Source organism: Ochotona curzoniae, unplaced genomic scaffold, assembly GCF_017591425.1.
Source record: "Ochotona curzoniae isolate NIBS_2020 unplaced genomic scaffold, NIBS_Ocur_1.0 contig_3819, whole genome shotgun sequence".
NCBI classification, from domain to species: domain Eukaryota; kingdom Metazoa; phylum Chordata; class Mammalia; order Lagomorpha; family Ochotonidae; genus Ochotona; species Ochotona curzoniae.
The window spans coordinates 56,941,581-56,965,673 of record NW_024466004.1 but is presented as its reverse complement, the minus strand read 5'-3'; the positions used below and the strand labels follow the sequence as shown (position 1 = coordinate 56,965,673).

Sequence of the window (24,093 nt, the reverse complement as noted above, 5' to 3'; positions counted from 1 at the left end):
GGTACCTCTCCCTCCCTCTTTCTCCTGTATGTGTCTCCCCCTCTCTTCCTCTTTCAAATAAACAAATAAATACATCTTTAATATTTTTAAAAGGTTATGTGGTGGCATGCAGGTAGAGCTGCCACTTGTAGCGCCAATAGCATCTCATAGAGGCTCCTGGCTTCAGATAAACTCAGCTCCAGCCACTGTAGCCATGTGGGGAATAAACCAGTGGATAGAAACATCTCTCTCTCTCTCTCTCTCTCTGTAACTCTACTTTAGAAAAATATTTTAAATACTCAGCCTTGGGCATTTAGCATCTATATTGTACATAGTGTACAATACTCAAGTTTAAGTTTCCATCTGAGTGCAGCTACTACAATATAACTTTTCATTGGGGGATTTTACCCATTTTATGGATAAGGAAATAGCAGTCTAAATTTATCCTAGCTCTTGATACTTCTCTTATCTTTTAAGACAGGCAGAGGGGCTTGGTATGGTAACCTTTAGCGTTGACTAAAGGCCCTGCTTCCCATCCAGTTCCCTGCTTGTGGCCTGGGAAAGCAGTCGAGGACAGCTCGAAGCCTGCACCCTTGTGGGAGACCCAGAAGAAGCTCTAGGCTCCTGGCTTTGGATCGGCTCAGCTCTGGCCATTGCGGCCACTTGGGGAGTGACTGATTGGATGGAAGATCTTCCTCTCTGTCTCTCTCCTCTTCTCTGTAAATCTGATTTTACAATAAAAAAAAAAAAGCAAATAAATCTTTTTTAAAAAGGCAGAGAACATTTCTCTTCATTTGAATTTGTTTTTCAATAGGAAACTTTACTTTAAAATGATGATTTGGTCATTGATCATTTTTCTTAAATAAATACTTGCTGAGGTGCTGTCTTGAGCCTGGGAGGATCTGGAGGAAAAAGCGTCAGCTCCATGCTCTCAAAGAGTCAGGGGTATAAGTGGTAGTGCCACCAACAGAGTGACAGAGGACCTGCATCTAGGCCCTTAGACTGGCTGCAGTGTCTGTCACAGGAGACAGGTATGACGTCACCACAAGGGCCGCAGAGAACCTTCCATGGGCAGTATCTTAAACACTCAAGTTTCCTGGTTAGAACCAGGAAGAACAACCAGGTGTAATCAGATCCCAGATCAGTGCTATTAACATAGTTTAAGAAAGGTGTGTCTGCCTGGAAGAGCCCAGCTGAATGTTCAAGCAATCAGTAACAAGCAAGTCCCAGGGGACGGTGAGTGATAGGCAGCTGGCCGCCCCGCCACTTTGCAGTTGATCTGTTAACAGCAAGTTCACAGGTTTTCAAATTTTATTTTATGTCCTAATTGCTTCCATTGAATGAAACTGTAAGCAGAGGCCCCAATTACCTATTAGACTAAGGTCAAGCATGGTGGCACGGTGGGTGGTGGGATAGCCCAGAGGCCATGTAACTGGCACCCCGTGTTCAAGAGGCCCTGTGGTAACCCTGAGGAGCAACAGGCTTCTTGGAATATTAAGTGGACCCAAGTTGGCTTATCATCTTCACATTGACCTTTTGGGGACTGAAGCCTAGAGTGACAACAGAGCTTACAGCACAGCTGAGATAGGAACACACATAGCAGTTTAGACTAGTACTTCCATTGTTTATGAATAGTTAAATGCCTCTACATCAGCATACATCATAAAACAAAGCCACTTACAATTAGACACAACACTGCTGATGTGTCATACATGCTACAAAGCAACTGAAAAGGAACAGATTAAAAAATCAGGTAGAGGAGGGTAGTGTTAGGAAAAGAGGGGAGTCCATCCAGTATGGACCAAGAAAAAGACAAAGGAAGGAGCCAAACCCCAACAAACATCTTGACCTTATTGAGGCTCTCTCTTCATGCTGGCTGTAGTGGAAAATCTCTCTCGCCTCCCCATCTTTCCTTCTTCACCGGACTCCTATTTGTTTCTTATTTTCAACCTTCAAACACTCTCCTTAGGAAACGCTTTCTGAGCTTCTACTGTTGAGCCAGTTTCTCCTTTTCTACTGCCAGGAGTAACAGGCTACCTCATTTCCCATTAGCCATGACTTCATTTGGAGAAGACTGCCCACCATCCACCGGGGAATTCTAGAAGGAGACACTTCTAAGTCACCTCAAAGACTCAAGTTCAGATCTGGGTTGTCAGTAAAATCTTCCCTGCACCCTGGTCCAATCAAAACAGGAGCACTAATGCCTTCTTATTGAGGGGCTCTTTTTTGTCTAGGAGGAAAACAATCTTTTCCAGAAGGTTCTTAATACATTTTATCATTTTGGCTAAAATGAACTCACAAGTTCACTTAAGGCCCATCCGTGGGTGAAGAAGTGGGTTTATACAGGGCATATAAATTCTGCAACAGAATCTGATGACTTACCCAGAGGGCTCTTCCCATCAAAGTAAGTTTACCTTTTCATTCCATTCTTCATAAACTGCACATAGAGAAGTCAATAATATTACCTGGGCTTTTTGACTTGGGTTTCTGGGCAGGTGGTGATGGACTGATGGGAAATACAGCAGGAAGGCAAAGCTTTGGAGGAGTGAAATGAACTCAGTGTGGGCAAAGCGGTCACTGGGATGGAACAGAGATGTCCAGGAGGCAGCTGAACAGATGAATGTGTTAGGGTCAAACCTGAGACAGACCTGTGGACTTCGGAGCAGTCACCTGTAAATGGCATTGAAGTTCTAACAGCAGATGGATTGGCCTGGGCAGAGGGAGGATTGGAGAGGCAATTAGGGTGAGGGGATTCCGGATCAAGCATGCTGGGTTGGAATTAGGCTTCTCTTTTCCCTAGTTACATAAATTAACCTTTCTGCATCTTGGTATTCTGGAAAATTACAATAATGAAAGTACTTACCCCATGGATTCCTCCCAGGGATTCCACACATCGACATTTCATGCACTAGGAACCGGTTCAACTCCTAACCAATCATGGTTGTAAGCAAGCCAATGGGGCTTAATTACAGCTTGGGCAGAGAAGGCGCTGTGCCTGGGGCCCATGGAATGTTTTAATTTCTTTGAGAGTTAGGAAAAGAGAGCTTCTGCAGTAAATTAAGTGCTTTCACCTATGATATGGAGGCAGCTGTCAGTTCTAACTCCTGAGGGTTTTGTGGTGGAGGGAGGGGTCCACAAAGACTAAAGTGTCAGGGCCTGTGGAAGTCTAAGGGGGGCAAAGGAAGTAGCAGTGGGGCAGGGCCCAAGGGATAGGGGCCTGACAGAGGCAGAGGGCTCCATGGCGGCACCTGCGAGTGGGTCAGGGAGGGCAGAGGAAAGCTGAGCAAGTCAGGCCCAGGGGAGGTGAGGGCACAAGGATAGTGTTGAGGCCCCAATGGGGTCACTGAGGTAGGAAGGTGACTAGAGTGTGTCTGGGGGTTAGTGACTCTCAATGAGGGTGGCTTCAGTGGTGACGAGAGGACAGAGCAGGTGGCAGGGTTTGGAAAGGGAATGGAAGATGAGGAAATGGACATAATAGATTTAGGTGTATCTCAGAAGTTTTTTTTTTTTTTTTTTTTTTTTACTTTGTTTTAAAGACTTATTTATTTGAAAGAGAGAAAGAGAGGGAGGGAGGGAGAAAGAATAAGATCTTCTATCTGGTGACTCATTCTACAGATGACCATAATAGTTAGGGCTGGACTAGGCCAAAACTAGCAGCCAGGAGCTTCTTTCTTACAGATCTCTCACATTGATGCAGGCATCCAAATATTTGGACTATCTGCCCTTGCTTTCCCAGGCACCCACCTGGGAGACCAGATGGAGTTCTGACCTCCTGGATTGGCCTGGTCTAGCCATTGCTGGGTGCTTTTTTGTTGTTTTGTTTTGTTTTGTTTTGTTTTGTTTTGTTTTGTTTTAAGATGTGTTTATTTTCATTTGAAAGGGAGATTTACAGAGAGAAGGAGAGACAGAAAGATCTTCCATCTGCTGGTTCATGCCCCAAAAGGCTACAATGGCTAGAGCTGCGCCATTCCAAAGCCAGGAGCCTCTCCTGGGTCTCCCACATGGGTACTGGGAAGACTTGGGCTTCCCTCCGTTGCTCTCCCAAGCCATAAACAGGGAGATTACACATATATGCACACAGAGGGCTGGGGGGGGGGGGCGGGGGATTTTATATATAGAGAGTGATAGAGAGATAAAGAGAGAGACATTGCTATTCACTGCTTCACTTCCAAATGATCAACAGCTGGGCTGGCCTGACAGTCTAGTTCCCTGACAGGGATACCCAACATATTGAGTTCTCACTGCTGGGTCTGCCATGGTGAGAAGCCAGGATCAGGAGCCAGAGTCAGTTCCCTGACCCAGTCATGTCTGGGTGGGAGGCAGCAATCCTCAGTGCTGAGCCCTTTAACTGTAAGCACCAGCCAGCACCCAGCTCACCTTCATCTACTTCCCAAATACATGCAGATTTGTTCAAAGGTATGAGATCCGTGGGACAATGTGCTTGAGAGTCTGTGAGGGGCATATGCAAAGGCGGGAGTGCTTACCTGGGTGTCAGAGAGACTAGCTGAGTGAGGAGGATGGCCTGACCTGAGCTGCTCACCTGGGGCCTTTATCACACCCTCTGACCCTTTGAACTGCCTGTGGCCAGGAAGGCGTGATTCACAAGGAAAGTATCTGGTTGGAGTATCACTTTCTCTGGATGCTCATTCTCTTTCTAAAGTGAAAACAAAAACAAAAACAAGGATAGACCACTTGCCCTGGGTCTTATCACACGGGAAAATGCTTGGGAGTGGCTTTCTCAGGCTACCTCTTCCTCTTCGTTGCTGCCTTAGGGAATTAGCCTGTGGGGAAACTTGTGGGTCTCTAGTTGGGTCTCTCCAACAGGGATGGCCTATGGCAGTGGCTGAGGGCTTTAGTTGTGTGAGTGTGAGCAGAGGCTGGAATACCTGTGGATGTCTGTCCGGAGTGGCTTGGTGATCTGGGGGAGCCCCAGGGACCGCAGGCTCACTGTTCAGAAGCACACCCACCAGCTCTCTGCAAGCTACCTTGCGGTCGCTGTCACTCAGCCCGCAGAGGCACAGCTGAAAGAACCGAAGACAGTGCTCACTCGGGAGACTTCTCTGCATCCTCTGCATGTGGTCCTGGGGAAGGAAAACCAGGAGCCACTATGTGTTCCAGCCCCGCTCTCACTATTACTAGAAAACCAATAAAAGGAGAAATAGCAGTTCTTGCCAAAAGTCGCTCCTGCACTTGTCAGAACGTTGGCTCTGTGTGGAAGAGCTGTTTCCCACCCTTCTGACAAACCTGTACATGGCAAAAGTACAAGGCGACATCAGCTTTCTTTTAGAAGTGCAGATATAAACATACACATGCCCTGGGAAAAACATCACACCCAAAACATCACACCCAAAACACAGTCTGTGAATGTCTCTTGGTGGTAGAATTATAATTTAAAAAAATGTTTCTTACATATTTTTTAAAAAAATTATTCACTTATGGAGAATTTTGAACATATACCAAAGCGAACAGGGTAGTTTCCATCACAGAATGGCAACAACCAGCAGTCCTATGCCCTCCTCCACTTACAGAGCTCTGGAAGCAAATTTATGGCTGATTTTCACATGGAATTTTCTACATTTTCTATTTTTAGAAAAAAATGCAGTATTTACTTAGCCAGTCAAAGGAAAACACATGCTAATTAAAAGAAGCTAATAATTTAAATGAATTAAAAGAAACTGGCAATTCTGGCAGAGTGAGTTAAGCCACTATCTGCAATGTTAGCATGCCATACGAGTGCCAGTTCGAATCCTGGCCACTCCACTTTCAATCCAGCACCCATTCACAAGCCTGGAAAGCAGTGAACAGGGGAACAGCACAGCTGCCTGAAGAACCAAAGAACACCCATTGTCATACTGTGTGGTGTGCATTCGTAACTGATGTCTGTACAGAACTAAGCTATTTGTGCCTGCGCTCCTTAACACAGTTGCATGAGTTGTTTTTGGGTTTTTAGAAATACTTCTTAATGGATAGTTTAGGGGACAGTATAATAACTCATCTCAGTGTTTTTTGGTTTTTGGGAAAGGAATCAGCCCTCATATTCATAAGTTCCAGAGTAGAGTAATACTGATGGGGCATACTCATAATTAGCAAAAGTAAACTTACTCAGATGTTGTCAACATTAGGAACCTCAAAAAGGTGTCCTTCACCACCATGGGACTTTGATTCAGGTGACAACACTAGAGCATCATTGTCGAACAGCCGGTGTATCTCATGTCCTTTATGGCACCATGTGCTGTCCTGGAGCTAGTGGGCCTGCCCAACAGGTTCCATTCTACATCTCCAGACCTGGAGTTGGAGTTGTTTTTGGTAGCAGGGAGTCAGGACCCCAGCATCCACTGCATCCAAGGCAACAACAAAGCCAGCAGGGCAGGCAAGAGTCACAGTCCAGTTCTGTATTCTGGGTCCCAATGGTGGCCAGACACCGGCCAAGAATCACTCTGTGTAGCCATGGAAGGTGTAAAATGGGATTTGCTTGGGTTCGATGCTGGTGCCAGTTGGCTTAGTTGGGTAACATTAGACCATTAAGTTAGGGAATTTGGAGTCAGAATACCTGGGCTAGTGAGGTTCTTTTTTAAAGAGAAGTCCACAGAATCTTCAATAACTTCCCTTACCCACCTTAACACCTTGCATATGAGCTAGATTTAGTGATATGCTTCCAGTGAATAGAATATGACAGAAGTGAGAGGACATTTCTAAAAGGGCGATACAAGATTGGGGCTTCCATTGTGGGTTCTCTAGATTTTTGTTGTTGTTACTCTGGGAAAGCCAAGCATGTTTTGAAGAAGCCCTATAGACACGTGCACAAGAGCTTGGAAGTGGATCTTCTGACTCCAACCAAAAGCCACATGATGAACCTGGAAACAGTGGAAGCTAGGCTCTTCCAGTCAACTGCTACAGTGACTGAAGCCCCAGCAACGTTCAAACAGCAGCCTTGTAGGAGACCATGAGCCAGAATCATCCACTTAAGCTTCTCCTGGTTTCCATATCTCCAGAAACCACGTGAGATTAAGAATGTTTATATCTTAATTTGCTAGGTATGAGGGGAATTAGTTATGTGGCAATAGGGTCAAACATGGTCGGTGCCCTGGTGCTGCTATGACTTCCTGAGACCTTGATCTTGTTTGTAGCAGGTGGCTACCCTGTGCCTGCCCAGGTTTATGCCGGAGAGCACCTGTTGTAACCATGGCTGTTCAACCCTCACTGGCTGACCTAATTTATTTGTCATAATCGCTATTGTTATTTATTCAGTAGAAAAGATGAGGAGCTTGTTTTGCTACCAGTTCAGGGATCAGCTAGCTGAAACTTTGAAGACAAGACCCTCATCCCGGGAGACCAGACTGCTCCAAGGCAGGAAGTAAGGGAGTCCCCAGGCACTGGAGGATAACACAGACTGTGCTGGGTGCATCTCATGGGGGATGTAGAAACACTTCTACTACGCACCTGGGGGCTCCGGGGATCCAGAGGCGGGGGCAGACCAAGCTGGGAAGCGAAGATGCTCCTTGTGAGAGAGCTGCTCAGGGGTGGCAGCCCATGGTGCATGCCAGCTGTGATGGACTGGTAGGCAGGCAGATTTCCAGCTGCCAAAAATGTGTTTCTATGAAGTATGGGGAGGAGGGAAATGTCAGTAAAAATTGTTATTTCAGGAGCTAAGATTCAAAATTTTCTTCATTGTTATGGTAGCAAGATAATATTTTGAGTTTTTTAACATGATGTATTTATCATTTGAAAGGTAGAAATATACACACTTGTGTATATCTCTATATCTATATTATAGATATAGATATAGAGAGAATCTATCTTCTGCTGCCTTCCCAGGTATCAGCAGGGAGCGTGAATAATGCTTCCATATGGGATGCCATCAAAAAGATTTAGTTGTCTGCATCACGATGCTGGTCCTCATTTTGAAATATCAACAGTTACTTCCTCAGCCATATCACCTCTCACACTGCCTTATGCACTGCCCTTCATTCTGCAAGGCTGATGTACTCCATTTGTGTAATGCCCATTAGAACCTTCAGTAGGTAGGGAAGTTCAGTATCTTCACTGTCCACTATGTTATCACTGGCACCATGTGACTGTTGAGTACTTGGAATGTGACTACCATGACTGAGGAACTGAATTTTTAACCTTATTTCATTTAACTTAATATTAACTTAATACAGCATTGGGCAATACTGTTGTAGCTCTAGAACAAAGATATCGACTGTAGAATGGACTATTTTAAGGTCAATAGCAGAAACAATTGTTCTTATTACGTAAAGGCAATTTAAACTTAAATCACAACAGCCCAGGTTTTGAAAGGGAAAGATTTTTGTATTAAACAAAGTTGTGCTTTGTTTATCAAGAGCCACAAATCCTGAAGACTAGAGCGTGAAATGTATACCATAAGTTGGGGATGAGATGGTATGCATGATAAATTAGGATGACTTTCTTGCCCAAAAGGAAATGAGAGCTTAACAAGCCAAGAAAGATGATTTCTAGAGCTTAGTTCTAGTGGATGTCTCAGAAAAGATGCTGACAGAGGATATTTTGTGGGGTGGAGGAGAGGTCCCAGAGCCGAAGGGACCTATTGCGTGGATACTCAATGGGTGTGCCCCAAGTCCATGCTTACAGTGAAGAACAGAGAGAAGTTAGCAATGGCTGGGACCAATGTCCACACTACTGGGAAGGAGCTGACCTCTGGAGACCAGCTGACCCTCGAAGTGTGAAAGGCAGTCCTGGAAGTGTCCTGGACTCCACAGGTAGGTGTCCAGGAGGAGTACTGAAGAATAGGACCACCAGAGGAGGCCTGCGGGTGGCCCTGCTAACCCACAGCAGCTCCCAGCTAATGGTCAGGATGGTTCACAAACACCTATAGAAGACCTAGATGACCTTTGAGAAGGTCATCTTCAAAACCAAGAGGGCCATGAATGGTCCAAATGCAAGTTCCCCTCCTGACTTGGTTTCTTTATCCACAGTCGAGGTGCAAGTCCTGCTTACTCTCAACGGCGAGATTGGCAGCAATTCAGAACTGTTGAACTATCAAAACTGCTTGAGCAGGACCCTTGGAGCTTGTCCCACATCGGGGACCTGGGATGGGTGGGAGGCTGGGTGGGGCTTTTCCCTTTGTTTCTCTTTTTACCACGGACACAGGGGGAAAAAATGATGATATTAGTGTGGAAATAATGGTCTTACCCACTTTCCTATAGCCCTTGACCCTTTGTACCTTAATCAATTATGTAAGATTATCAAAAATAAATATTTAAAAAAGAGAAAAAAAGAAATAATAATCTTCAGAATGATAAAAACATTCCTCTCAACAAAGCAATCTGAAGAGTGAAAGTAGCAGGTGCAATAGAACAACAGATCAGGAATGACATTGGACAAGGTTAAGGCTGTTGGGCCTGGCTCGGTGACCGAGCAGCTAAAGTCCTTGCCTTCAAACACATCAGGATCCCATGTGGGCGCTGGTTCTAGTCCTGGCGGCCCTGTTTCCCATCTAGTTCCCTGCTTGTGGCCTGGGGGTTGGCCTAGGATGGCCCAGGGCCTTGGGACCCTGCACCCATGTGAGAGACCCAGAAGAGGATCTGTGCTCCTGGCTTAAGATCGGCGCAGTACTGGCCACTGCGATCACTTGGGGAGTGAATCATTGGATGGAAGATATTTCTCTGTCTCTCCTCCTCTCTGTATATATCTGACTTTGCAATAAAAATAAATAAATCTTTTTTTCTTTTAAGGCTATTATTCCCTGGCAAGAACCCCCACCATGTGGGCTGCAGGGTTTGTGGCAGGCACAGGGTTCTCAATTGTGTCATGGCCCTATTTTTTTTTTTTAAAGATTTATTAATCTATTATTGGAAAGGCAAAGTTAGTAGAGAGAGAATCTTTTCTTCTGCTGGTTCATTTCCCAAATGGCCTCAATGACTGGAACTGGACCAGTCCAAAGCCAGGAATCAGGAACTTCTTCAGAGTCTCCCAGGAGGATGCAGGAGCCCAAGCACTTAGGCCATCCTCTGCTGCTTCCCCAGGCCATTAGCGGGGAGGTAGATTGGAAGTGGACCAGCCAAGACTCAAACTGTTATCCATATGGGATGTTGACACAGGAAGTAGAAGCTTAGCTTGCTATGTCATGGTGCAGGCTGCGCCCCTATTTTAAGCTCTGTTACTTAAGGTTCTTGTCAAGAGTGGCCTCCCCTGATGGAGGCTCAGCAAACACCTGTGCAGCAGCCTTTGGTGCCAATGCTTACCGGATGCGGTGCCGTACGGCAGCATCAAACTGCAGCAATAAGATCTCCCTCTGGAGGAGCAGGGCCTGGGAAACCTGGACCGGGTCCTGGGGGCTTGGGAGGCTGTCAATCATTTTCTGCAGCTCCCGCAGCTCAGACCCTATGAGAGGGACAGCATGTTCATCACAGTGAGACATCCAGACAAGTGGAGCTAAGCTGACAGCATCATCATTCCTCTTCAAAGCTGGCTTATCACCCAGGTGGATTTCCCTGCCTCTTGCGGCTGTGCTGAGGCCAGCAAAGCCCTCTGCTTTGAATCATGAAGTCTGCTTTCTCTCCCCTTTTTTTCTTTCTTCTTTTTCCTTCCTTCTTTCTTTCTTTCTTTCCTTCCTCCCTCCCTTTCTCCCTTCCTCCCTTCCTTCCTTCCACCCTCGAGAGAAGACACAAATTTACTTTACTTTTGGCACAAGAGAGCATGCTTTTTAAAGTGAGTTCTAAACTTGGCAGGGACACAGTCTCAAAATAGAAGGCAAAAGAGAAATGACAAAGGGCAGGGAGGTGGACTCATCAGGAGACCCACTAGGGACTGCAAAGGATTCTGGACCGTGAGCAGTACTCGCCATGCTCACGGGTGCAGGCAGTCCAGAGGAAAAGCACGCATGCATCCATGTATCCACATAACAGGGTGTGCATACTGCTACTCATCCTTCTAGGAGTCTGCTCACCTTGGGGGTGTCAGACAGAAATCTATTTAGCTTATTTCTTGTATCCTTTCTGCAGATAAGAGTAGACTGGATGTAAGTGAATTTACACATCTTTTTTTTTTAACTTTTATTTATTTGAAAGGCAGGTAGTCAGCACACACAAACATAAACTCACACACAGGGAAAGTCTTTTGCCTGTTGGTTTGTTCTCCAAATGCCTGCAACAGCTGAGGCCGAGCTAAGCAGAAGCCAGGAGTCAGGAACTGAGTCTGAGTCTCCCAGGTAGGTGGCAGGGACCCAACTGCTGGAGCCAACACCTGCTGCCTCCCAGGGTGCACTTTAGCAGCAGCTGGAGCTGATAGCAGAGCCGGCACCTGGTGATCAGATGGACACATCCCTGGGAGCATCTTAACTGCTGCCCCAAACATCCTTCTTGTGCTTGTCTCAGGTGGAAATTTCACCTTGAGGCCTTCGGAGGCATTCCTTGCCAGGTTGAGGAATGGATGGCTGTCCCAGCATCTCTGTTAGTGGCATAGAGAAGGGGCTGCTCACAATGGGAGGACACAGAAAACCATCACATATCTTTTGGGAGAGAGCACTGATGGCTCCATGCTCACAGGGAGACCAAATGGCAGCCTGCCTGAACCTCTATCAAACAACATGACAGGAAGACCATCCTGATTTAGGACACAGGACCATACCCAAGGCAACAACAGTGGGATGAGGGACCCTCTAGGCATTTCCAGGAGTTTCTCTGATTCTACAGCCTCTCCAGTGCCCAGTCACTGGACCTCCCTCTAGCATGCCCCAGCTAGGAGAGCCCAGGATAGTGGGTCCCTGAGACCTTGATCAGGATGGAACCACGCTGAGAAGGGTTGCAGTACTTGCAGGCTATTTTTTTCACTTCAGAAAAAGATGTCTAAATTTTGTCTCCTTTTGAGATTATAGGACATTAATGGTTTTACCACAGAAGTTTTTGGCTCTAGCACCCCAAAACACTTCCCAACATCAAACATTTTTTATAACTCCTCTAAAATATGGTTATTTTACTGTGCTACAAATATATTCTTACACACACACACACACACACACACACAGATACTCTCTGCAGAGGAGTGGTGTTAGAGCAAACTGGACAAGACATTTAAGGCAGTGGTGGTCAGTGAGCCTCATTCAACCAAGGCCTAGTGTTTGGTCAACAAGCAAAGTGTTTCATCAAGTGAAGAAACAACCATGGGGAAATGTTTTTTATTTTATATATATATTATATATATATCATGTATATATATATATATACACACAAATACAGTTAGGTTTATTTATTTTAATTTGAGAGCAGAGTTACAGAGAGGGGGAGAGACAGAGAGCGATCTTCCATCCACTACTTTACTCCTCAAATGGCTGAGACTGTGCCAAGTCAAGGCCAGGGTCTCCTATGAGGAGGCAGAGGCCCAAGCACTTGGCTCATCCTCCACTGCTTTCCCAGGTGTTAGCAGGGGGGCAGAGCAACTGGGACTTAAATGGGTGCTCTGACACAGCGTGCCAGTGTGCAGGCAGTGGCTTAACCCATTGTATCACAATGCCAGCCCTGAAAATGGTCTTTGATCCTCTCCAAACACACTGAAACAGGGAGAATGTCAAATCACACAGTATTCCCCTCGAACTCTGTGAAATCAGAGTGAGAAACATGTTTGGGCAAGGGCCCGAGGGGAGCAAAGATGAACGCAAATGTTTCCACATAAGAGTGCTGGGATTATAACTGATTCTAATAATTTTTTTTTCTGGTTCTACAGTGTTGCTTGCATACTTTTGCATACAATCACTTCTCGGCAAAAGTGTTAGGTGCTGATTTCAATTTACCATTAGCACACAGATGCAGAAGTCGGATGACTCTGTCTTGGGCTGCCCTTTCATGGTAGGGTCATGGTGCCATGGAGCGGAGGGGACAAATTGAAGTAGGATCAGGAGCCCCTTCACCTCCTGGGGCAGCTGTGGTGAGGTGGTGGTAGTGGGGGCTATGGAGGATGACCCAAACTGGAAAATGTAAGGAAAGGGATCTTTTTTCCATGATTCTGGGAAGTCAGAGAGAGATAGGAGACACAGAGCCCGTGTCAGGTGGATACTCAGAGCCTGGGGGTTTGTTGAGTTCCTCAAATGCTTAGTGCCTAGGATGTGGGCTTAGGTTAACCTCCAGCTTCCACATTCCAATGACACCCTCTGCTCGCACGCACTTGAAGGGGAGTCACTGGGTTTGGGGGTAGAAGAGATTTGGGTGAACCCCCCAGAGCCTGGCCACAGTGTCGCTGAGCTGCTTGCCTTAGTGGAGTGGGAAGACCAAAAGCTGAAACCCTGAGAGTTTCCCTTTGTAAAATGCCTCAAATGGCCATCATAGTCATTTTCTCCATCTCCAAAGAGCTCTGAGATTCTTAAAGGGACAGACTCAGGATTCCTGACTCACCTAGTTCTCCTCTGCTGGGAGCAAGGCCCTGAATGAGAACCTTTTGGAAAAAAGTGATGGTCTTAGACTGGATCTTCTTTTATTCACTCTTTCTATGCATAGCAAAACAGAACATGCAACATGAGCACATTCTGCTGGTGCACCTGGGATTTCTGCAGCATGACAAGGCACTTGCCCTGGTTGTGGGCCTCACACAACTCTGTGGTTTTCATAAATAGCAAGAACCAATTCCTTCACCCAGAATTCTAGGTACTCAGGCAGGGCCCACAGCTCTGGCTCCTCAGCATCATCCGGTGGGTTCCAGCCTCTGGATGGACCCTTTGCAATCCTGCCTGCCAGGACTGTCCCTCATATAGCCTCCTCTAATCCAAGCTGGTCGGTGCTTCAGTCTGAGCAGCTGCTGCCAGACCCAGCCCTTGCAATTCTGCCCCCTCCACCCTGCAGGCACCCACTGTCTGCTCCCAGCTATGACATGCCTTCTCTGCAGGGACTTGGTTCCCACACAGAGTTGGAGCTGTGACTCTTGGGACTTCTCTCACCTTTAGGCAGCACCTGCCTTGTCATCCCAATGGGCTGTGCTTCTCTCTCTTGTGCCTGTGGGGAACTCAGCCTTTGGGAGCATCCTAGCTCGTTGTGTGAGCAATGACCCAGTGCTAACCATCCCTCACATTAAACAAAGAAAAGGACGACAAGTGCCTGGGACCTCTTGCAACTTTATGCTTCTCTAGAATACTTACTGATATTTGGAGAGTTTGTGGCTCATAGCTCAACCAGAATTCTCTGCTTTCTGCCAAGGTGGCTGCAACCTGCTCCTTCAGTGTTACCTGTCCTCATTTGGGCATCAACTTTTTTCCCCACTGACCACTGTATGCTCCTTAACAGAATAATCACAGATGCTACCATTGACTGCTATGGGAATCTACTGCCACCAGTCTCAGGGTTTTCCACAAACCTGTTTCTTATATGCAGCAGCCAAAGGTGAAGAGATTCAATTACACCACATTTGTTTTTAATACTCTCAGGTTTAAGTCTGACTATGAACTTATTTCTCAGGCTCTTCTCATTCTTTTTTATTTTGTTTTGAGTTATTTTTTATTTTTATTACAAAGGCAGATTTAGAGAGGAGATAGAGAAAGATGTTCCATCCACTTGGTCACTCCCGAAGAGGCCGCAATGGCCAGAGCTCAGCCGAGCAGAAGCCAGGAGTTTTTCTTTTTTCAGGTCTCCCTTGGGGTACAGGGTCATAAGACTTTGGGTTATTCTCTACTGCTTTTCCAGGTCACAAGCAGGAAGCTAGATGGGAAGTGGAACAGCCGGGTCACAAACAAGTGTCCATGTGGGATCCTGGCACACTCAAGGCAAGGTTTTAGCCACTGAGCCTTTCTTTAAACTACATGACTGTTAGGTTATCTTATTTTGCTACTCATAAATATTGAAATGATGAGTGACATCATCTAGATGTGACTTTAATGATCCAAGTAAGATCGGTTTCTCAGCATCTGATAAGCCTATTATTCAATCACACACATAAGAAATAAAAAAAAAACCAGTATCTTATTAATACTATAAGATATTAAAATTCTACATTTTATCTTATAATCTGGTACAGTCAGAATATTTTGAATGATACTGGATGGTTAAAACAAAAGCCTTGGGTTTGGCAGAGTAGACTAGCGGCTAAAATCCTTTCCCTGCACGTGCCAGGACCCCATATAGGCACCAGTTCTAATTTCTGGCAGCCCTGCTTCCCTTCCAGCTCCCTGCTTGTGGCCTGGAAAGTAGTCGAGGACAGCCCAAAGCTTTGGGTCCCTGCACCTGAGTGGGATACCTGGAAGAGGCTCCTGGTTCCTAGCTTCAGATTGGCTCAGCTCCAGCCATTGAGGCCACTTTGGGAGTGAATCATCTGACAGAAGATCTTCCTCTCTATCTCTCATCCTTTGTGTCTATCTAACTTTGCAATAAAAATAAACAAAACAAAACAAAAGCCTTGGTCGTCCTTACTATCAGACTAAATCAGGTTGTTGTTGGTTGCACTTTTGTTTTTGTTGTTGTTGTTAACTGATTTAAGAGACAAAGAGAGAGATCTCCCATAACTGGTTCATACACCTAAATTCCCAGTGGGCCAATCCAAAGCCCAGAGCCTGTAACTCAAGCTGGATATCCTACTTGATGGCAGGAACCTTGTGCCATCACCTCCTACCTCCCAGAGTGTGCATGAGCAAGAAGCTGGAATCAGCAATGGAGCTGGGACTTGAGCCCTTATCACCCAATATAGGATGTGGGAGCCCAAGTGGAGTCCTAATGCCTGTGTCAAATGCCCACCCTGGCTGTGACTTCTTAATATCAGCTTCCTGGCCCCAGCCTTGCCATGTAAATTCACAAAGGCCAGCAAGGAAATGGGCAGGAAATAAAATCTATCCTTAGCAGGGTATTACACTTTTTCCTGAATATTTACGTAGATTTTAACCTACAGAACATTTCTCTAAGATAGCGATTATTACTCCTATTTCACAGATGCACGGAGGGCTCACCTTCCAATAATCAAGTGGAAAACAAGGATGAAAATTTGACTCCTGACTTAGTGTACTATGTGGTTTAGCCAAGACATGTGAGTCAGATAAACATATTTCAGAGACAGTGCATAATGGGACGTTTCTTCCCTTCTCATCACTGTCTAATAGAGAAGACATAGTGTAGTTTTGCTTTCCAAAATAGAAAGGGCTTCACAGAATTGCAATTGAATAATAAAGGTAATTTTCATTCTCCTTAATCACTTACCAATGCCCTCCAGTCCTCCCCAGTCACCTCTCCAAGGGCTTGGACTCAGAGGAAGCTCAAAAGAAGTTGGACAGTTGCCCAGTTTAGCGAAACTGAAAAGGTAGGCCACAATGTCATGCAGAGAAGCCACCAGCTGTAGAGTTAGCCGTAAGGCTCTGAAGGCTGCCTTGGGTAAAATCAATACAAGGAAATGAGTCTGAGAGCGCTTCCAACACAGACGAAAATATGCAAGCATCAATTAGAAACAAGATCTTTTTACAAGAACATTAAATATTATCTGAGGTAAATAGTGTCTGAGAAAGAAAATAGCAAATGGAGTCATGAACCAGGGTTCTAAGCCCTTGGACGAGGAACTCCTGTGGATGGTGTTAAAGCCCGTGAATATATAGAAATGTGCCTGTAGGACCATCAGTGCATCGCAGGTGGCATTGCAGTGACTCCTATTCAGACAATACCGTCCTGAGTGAGCACTTTCAGAAACAAAGCATAGATATTTATCAATGTGTCTGAAACTAACACATGACTCAGTGCCAAACACTGGTGCTCAAATATCAAAACCCAAGGGAAGGAAAGTGTAGTCATGCTCTAATTATAGAAGAGAGTTTTTGTTTTTCAAAAACAGAACATTCTTCCATGAAAGGGTGAGAAACTCAGGTTGCTAAGCAGCTTTCTGTTTAGAAAGAAAAATTAGAAGATCCTCAAAATGTCATTTTTCAACATTGCACTTGTATGTACTTAACAGACATAATGTGTTCTCCATGTCTACAGGATTCACGTCCACAGATTCAACCAATTGTAGATCAAAAATGTCTTGGGGGGAAAATGAATCCATAGTGAAGACATTAATTTTTTGGTCTTTATCCTCTAAAATATAGAATGTAGTATCTGTTTACATAGCACTCGCATTGTAGTATTCATGATAAATATTCTAGAGTTGATTTATACATCACAGAAGGATGTGCATGGGCTATATGCAGATTTATCTGATTTCTGCAGGTTTTTGTGTCTGGAGGAATCCTAGAACCAATGCCCCATGGACACCAAGGGATGGTTGAGCTTAGGTGAGGATTTTACATGTTTCTATATCCCTTAAAAAAAACCTTGATGATTATTTTTTATTTTATTTGGTTCACTCCACAAATGCCTGGAACAACCAGGGCTGGAATAGACTGAAGTCAGGAGCCGGGAGCTCCATCCAGGTCTCAAGTGGTGGCAGAACACAAGAGCTTGAGCTGGTTCCTGCTGCCTCCCACAATGTGCATTAGCAGAAAGCTGAATGGGAAGGGGAGGAAAGAGTAGAAAAAGAGGCACTCTGATATGGAATTCAGGTATCTCAAGTGAGGTCTTAGCCACAGCCCAAAAACCCATCAACCATTCCTTCTGTGCGTGGTTACCAATATTACTCGCTCGGTGAAACAGGTACACTGAACAACCCCGGAGAGTTAACTGGATAGCTCAAAAGTGGTATCCCAACCTCTTATTGACTTCAGGACATTGGGCTGGAGTTTTCCTGAAGGGTTTGGGAGGAAATCGGGAACTAATAAGGGCTGTAAAAAGCTGGAATTGGTGTTTCTTAATAATCAGGGGAAAACAGAACTCAAGAAATAATGAGACCTTAGAGAAATTATAATGGAGCAGGCAGAAGTTTCAGCTGCTGGGAAAAGATTTTAGTTATTAGACCAAAGAAAGAAAGAGGAAAGAGAGAATTTCTCTGAAATAATAGTTCAGTTGTGGTAGAAAGTACGATCCAAAAAGAGCTTATGTGGAAAAAGACATGCCTACCAAAGGCGAGGTAGGGTGACTAATGAGGTGGGAAAAATGAAGGATAAGGATTGGAGACTGGAGACTAATGAGATGGGAGTAATAAGAGATGAGGGAGCAGGACGAGCCCACAGCAGGCTGGGGAGAATATAAGGACACTACACAACCTGCTTAAAGGCCTCTGTGTAAAACTTTCCCAAAGCTCCAAAGAATGAAAGTTCTCAGACCCCCTCCTGCCAGCAGCCTTCCTGCTCAGGAACCTCACCCCACCTTTTTTTTTTTTTTGCTCTGTGGGAACTTTTCCTTCATTTGAGTCAGCATTGCACAGCTTCCTTGTCTGTGTCCTCATCATTCCTGGGCATGAGATGCAAACGCCACCAGCTAGAACCACAGGTGCCTGCATCATTGTGAGACCCAAAGACCAGCCAGTGTCCGTTCTGGCACACACACACACACACACACACACACACACACACACACACACACAGGGAAAATACCAACCTTTTCTGGCAGAGTTCTAAACATAACCAGCACTTCAGAAGGGTGTGCTAGGAACCACAAATTGAGGAATAATTTTCCATCAGGGGACAGCAAACCCCGGGATCGGGGTTGAAAACTTCTGCAAATTAAAAGAAAACACTCATAGCACTTGGCATTTCTCTGTAGGTGAAAGGCAGGGCAGGCTGCACCATGTACGCTGTCATCCTCTGGGCATACAGGCCTGACTGTCATCAGGACTCAGCAGCCAAAGCCAAGGACAAGAGAGAGCCTCCTTTCCAAGCTGGCTCCTGGGTGGGTGGCCAGAGTTGGGTATAAATAACTCAAGGGATCTGGACAGTTAGGCTAATTTTAGACTGGGCTGCCTGGGTGTGGAGGGCGGAAAGGTGTGGTGAGAAAGACAAGAGCAAGGGCAGGAACGAGATGGCTGGCTCCTATCCTGGCTGCTGCCATTTCATTGTGGTAGGTTGATCTGTAAGCCCACAACCCATGCATTCCTGGTGTGAGAGTTCTCACTAGCCCAGGCACCAGCAGTTGGATTGAGTGTTTGAATGCCACATGCATGCTTGAAGTGTAAGTGAAGTACACCTCACTGGCCTGGCCTGCACCACATCCTGACTCTTGCACCTGCCAGCAGGTATTACAGACTGGCCCAGTCTGGGTCACCTGCATATTTGATCCACATGTATATTGATGGGTACTGTAGCCCAGCCCAGCCTGTACTGCCCCCAGCCTAAGTTCTTGCACTCACCACCAGGGTTGCCTCTCAACAGGGGAGTTCCCCAAGTGCCCCTAACAGGTCAGTTCTCAGTTGCAGATCTCGCACACCAGTGGGAATTTTGGTTCAGATTGATTGGCCCACCTCTATTCCCAACATTCACTGGTGGGTAGTGCAATCTTACCAGACCAGTCCATACCCATCCCAGCTCTCACAGGTGGGTATTATAGCCCAGTCCTGCCTGGCCAACACCCTAGATATGACTCTTATGTGGGTCAGTGGGTACAGTGACCTAGTGTAGTCCATCCTACACCCACTCTGGCTTTTCACAAGCAATAGCAGGTGCTGGAGCCTGGTCCAGTATGGGCAAACCCCCAGACCAAGCCACACACACACACACACACACACACACACACACACACACACACATGCCGAAGGAGGTTGCAGCCATGTGTGTTCTACTCCAATTCTTGGTTCTTATGTTCACCAGTGGGAACCTCAGCCCACTTTGGTAGGGAGTAGCCTTAACTCCCCTACCAAACCTACTCCTAGCCACAGTTCTTGTGTGTGCTGGTAGTTGCTTTGACCTAGCCTGGCATGCCCTATTTCTCAGGCGTGGCCCTTTCCATTAGAAATTGCAACCAGCCTGGCCCAGCCTGGCCCAGCCTGCCCCTACCCCTGGCTTTCATGCAAACTGGTAGGTGTGATAGTTTGATCTGGCATGCCTATACTCCTACACTTGTCACTGTGCTACATTTTGGTCCTGTTTTACCTGGTTTGGCCTACACCCAACCTTGACTCTTGTGCTCACCAGCAGGCATTATAGCCCAGTAGGAGAATTCCCCAAATTCTACCAGGCCCACTCCCAGACCTGGATTTCACACATGGTATAGGGGGTGCTAAGCTCCTACCAGGCACAATCCAACCCACGTCTCAGCCTTTGTGTGTGCTAGTGGATGTTGAGACCTGGCCTGCCCCACACCCATTCTTGGGTGTGCCTGCAGGTATTGCAGCCTGGACCCACCTGGCCTCTTCCCAACTGCAGTACCCATGAGTGTCAGTGGATTTCGTGGTTACACCTAGCTTGGCCCCTTACCACTCGCAGCCCTCAAGTGAACCAGCTGGTATGGCAGTTTCACAAGGATGAGCCCACAATCCGCCAGAGTCTATCCCCATACCATGTTCTCTCACATGCTAGTTAATGTCATGAGTGGCCTAATGTGCTCCACTCCTGCCCTAACATTCACTGGTGGGTACTATGTTCTAGCCCTGCAGCAGCCTTCCCCTCCAAGCCCTAGCTTTCATGTGTACCAGTGGGTGGTGGTTGATACTGACTAGTCCAGCTCAGGTCTCCCACATGGGTGGGTGCATTGGTCCAACTCTGAAAAGTCTTCTGGTTTCCCTCCTCCAAACCGCGTGGTCCCAGCCACCTCATTTACCTCTAAGTGCAGTGGTCTGGTCGGTGAAAGTTTCCCATCAGTCATTCCATTCCTCACTTGTAACATACTCCCTCAGCAACCCTGCATCCCATACATTCCCATACCCATTTCTCTGAGCAATCCACAGCCTCTGTGCCCATAAGTGTATAGGTCTCTGAACTCAGTATTGCTGCAGTATGGTGTGCAGGCCTGAGCCGCTGACCACCTGCCTGGTGCCTGCACATGCTCCTGCATTGCTTCTTCTGCTTTATAATGGACTATTGCAAACTGGTCACCTCATTATACCAATGTGGAATCCTAGAACTTGTAGCTGCTATTTAAGCCACATTTGGGGGCCCATTATCCAACCTCCCTCTGCCTTACCCCTCTCCTTCCCTGCCTCTGATCATCATTATTCTACATTCAAATGGACTTTTTAAAACAAATTTTTTGACTAACATGTAACACTTGAACACTTTTACAGAACATAATTTTTAGCAAAGCAAGCTGTGGAAATACTTCATAAATTGTGAGTTGTCTTCCAAAGTTTGTCACTGTTGTTACCAAGATGTCTGGCATCTGCCTGCATCAAAGTGGTAAGGGTGGGTAGGAGCCTAGGGATGCAGGTGGTACTATCTGAGCAATTGGTTAGGAATTGGAGACTTGGGGCTGCCTTTTGGTACAGTGCATTAGCTGCTGCAGGTGATGCCTATTATGACATTCAACATCTCATCTCAGAGTGTCTGCTTTTAGTACCAAATTCTAACAGTTGACCCCTGCCAGTATAGTCCCTAGGGGGAACAGTGATGACTCAAGAAATTGGGTTCCCATCAACCTCTCAGGACCTGGACTGAGTTCCTATCTCCTGACTTTGGTCTAGCCCAGCCCCAGCCATGAGGAACACTTTGGGGGGAGTGAACCAGTAGATGGAAGTGCTCTATTTCCTTCTTATCTTCTGCTTCTCAAATGAATAATTCTTTTGGAAGTTTCAAGGTATGCCTCTGAAAGCCTGAGTCTGCTATCCATCAGCTGGCCAAGGGTGCCCCCGTAGCCTGGCTGAATCCAGTCATGGGCCTCTGAGAAACATACATGTCCCTGGAGGTCCAGAACCTTCTAGCAGATGCTCAGCTATAATTTACTGCTTTTTATACTCCAACATCAAGTAAGCAGTCCACAGCAGAGTTTTCTCTGCTCTGTATAGAGAATGGGCAGGGAGTGTAGCCTGGTTCTCAACCCTTTCTCGGTGGATGGTCCATCAGCTGCACTTGGCCAACCAGTTCCATGAGCTGCTCACCACTCCTCCAGCCCTACCTTTACTTCAATTCTCCTTGAACAGCCCACTCCTGAGTCACACCCCTGCAACCATGTCACCTGCAGTCTTCACTTTCCCCCTGCCAACTTCTATTCCCTCTGTTTTCTTACTCACTCCCAAGAAACCTCCTTTGTCCCACCAAATACATTCCTTGCCTTCACCCTGCCTTCTGCTGTCCCCTTCCACTTGGTGGTGTCTTTCTGGCCTCCTGCCCCACCCTACCCAGGCCAGAACTCTTACCAAGCACAAGAACCACCTTCTCTCCAGCAACCCAACCTCCCCCTCGACCCTGCTGCCATCCCATGCTCTCCTTCTTTGTACTCATGACCTACAGCCAGCTCCGACTCTGCATGCCCCCAACTACTCAGCTTCCTGTCTTGAGCTGCACGCTGCTGGGCACAGCTGGAAGAAATCACCCTGATTATATTGATGCAACAGCACACACATGGTTTCCAGCCCAAGCTATGTTATCCTGGGATCATCCCTTCTCTTGCTACTCATCAGTTCTGAGGTCCATGTCCTGGTTCAACAATCCCAAGCCTTCTTTAAGGCCCACACCACATTCCTGTGCACAGATGATAACATGGTCTGTTAGCACATGATTCAAGACTCCTGGCTGACATTCAAACAACTCAAAATCTGCATACCATATGACCCAGCAATTGCACTCCTAGGAATATATCCAAAACACCTGTTTCACGACAAACCAACATGCATCCCTATGTTCATAGCTGCACAATCAGTAATTGCAAAAACATGGAAGCAACGAAATGGCCCATCAGCAGAAGATTGGATAAGAATGCTATGGTTATCTACTCCATGGAATACTACTCAGCTATTAAAAAAACAAAATGCAGTTCTTTGTGGCTAAATGGGCCCAATGGAAACTATAATGCTAAGGGAATAGAGCGATTCCCAAAAGGTTAGATACACATGTTTTGCCTTGATTTAACTGTAATTTTGTTTGGTTGTTTGTTATTTTTTGACTGTCATATGATAACTGTCTCAAACCCAGATGATTTGAAAGAATTGAAATTGCATTATTTTTAAATATTGTTAATCAATACTATGTCAATTAATTCAATAAACGTTTGGTATATTGATGTGATGCTTTGTTGGGGCTTTTAACTGACCAGAACTTACTCTGTTAGCTATACCTTCAGACCAAAGAAGGTTCCAAGAGGCCATGAACTTATTGGACAATAAGGATGTGGACTTTATGTAGGTATATGCTTGCAATGAAGGATCTCAACTGAACTTAACTGTGGCTATGCAGCAAGGTGGAGGAATCCATTTGGAGGGGAGGGGTGTTGGGGGGGTGGGGGGAATCCCAGTGCCTATAAAACTGTATCACATAATACAATGTTAATAACAATAATAATTTAAAAAGACTCCTGCCTCGAATTTCATCCAGATCCTATTGGATCCTTCCTTCCTCTTCTCACTTTCAGTCAGGGTCAGAGGGCTACACCAGAAACACAAAGCAAAGATGGCACCTGGGTTCCAGGATCTCGGCTTGCAAGGTATGTGGTGCTGGAAGCCTGATGCAAAGAAAATGCAGAAAACACTTGGAATAAGAAGTCCCTAAAAGTCGCTGGGAGAATGGAGGCACAAACTCACAGCATGGTCATCTCCCTCCGCACTTCTTTCTAATGGCACTACCATCTTTTTTCCCACTGAAAAACAAACTGAGATGAAATATACGTAATGCAGACTCAGCATGTTAAGCATTAAATGCATAGTTGAGGGCATTTGCAACTGCAGCCATCACCATGTATCTCCAGAATGTTTTCTCATCTTCCCAAACCAAACCTCCACACTCACTAAACAATAATAGTGTTGCTGCCTTTTAGTCTTCTGAAGCCACATATTGGTTGGGATCTCCACATTAAATTTGGTGCCTAAATGGGCTTGCCCCCTATGCATCTGTGATCTGTATAATCATAATAGTCTCCCACATGGTGTCACTGATAACCATCTTGCTCCCCTTCTCTCCGTGACCTGGGTATTACCCCAATCCTCCCAACAATTTTCTTCCCATTGTCCTCACAGGCTGGACACAAGTCCACCTGTTGTGTTACATTTCCATGCCTTCAAACAGGTGGGTGTTCCTTATCTACCAGGAGCAGGAATTGTCACTCCAAATCCATTCTGGAAGCCTTTCTTGCTCATAACCACATTCCTTTAGACTTTCAGCTAATTCTGAGCAATTTTTAGCGTTTCCACTTATTTCTCATTTTGCCATAATTGTAACCCTTGCAT

General features: G+C 45.9%; 1 protein-coding gene across 1 annotated transcript in view; it reads right to left on the bottom strand.

Annotated features, from left to right (window-relative positions):
- LOC121158655 overlaps window positions 1-24,093 on the bottom strand; it is a 161,605-nt gene that overhangs the window by 44,796 nt on the left and 92,716 nt on the right. Inside the window, 5 exon segments of the mRNA XM_040983523.1 lie at window positions 4,866-5,000; window positions 7,420-7,573; window positions 10,206-10,344; window positions 16,125-16,290; window positions 18,387-18,504. Coding sequence (XP_040839457.1) covers window positions 4,866-5,000; window positions 7,420-7,573; window positions 10,206-10,344; window positions 16,125-16,290; window positions 18,387-18,504 — 712 coding nt within the window.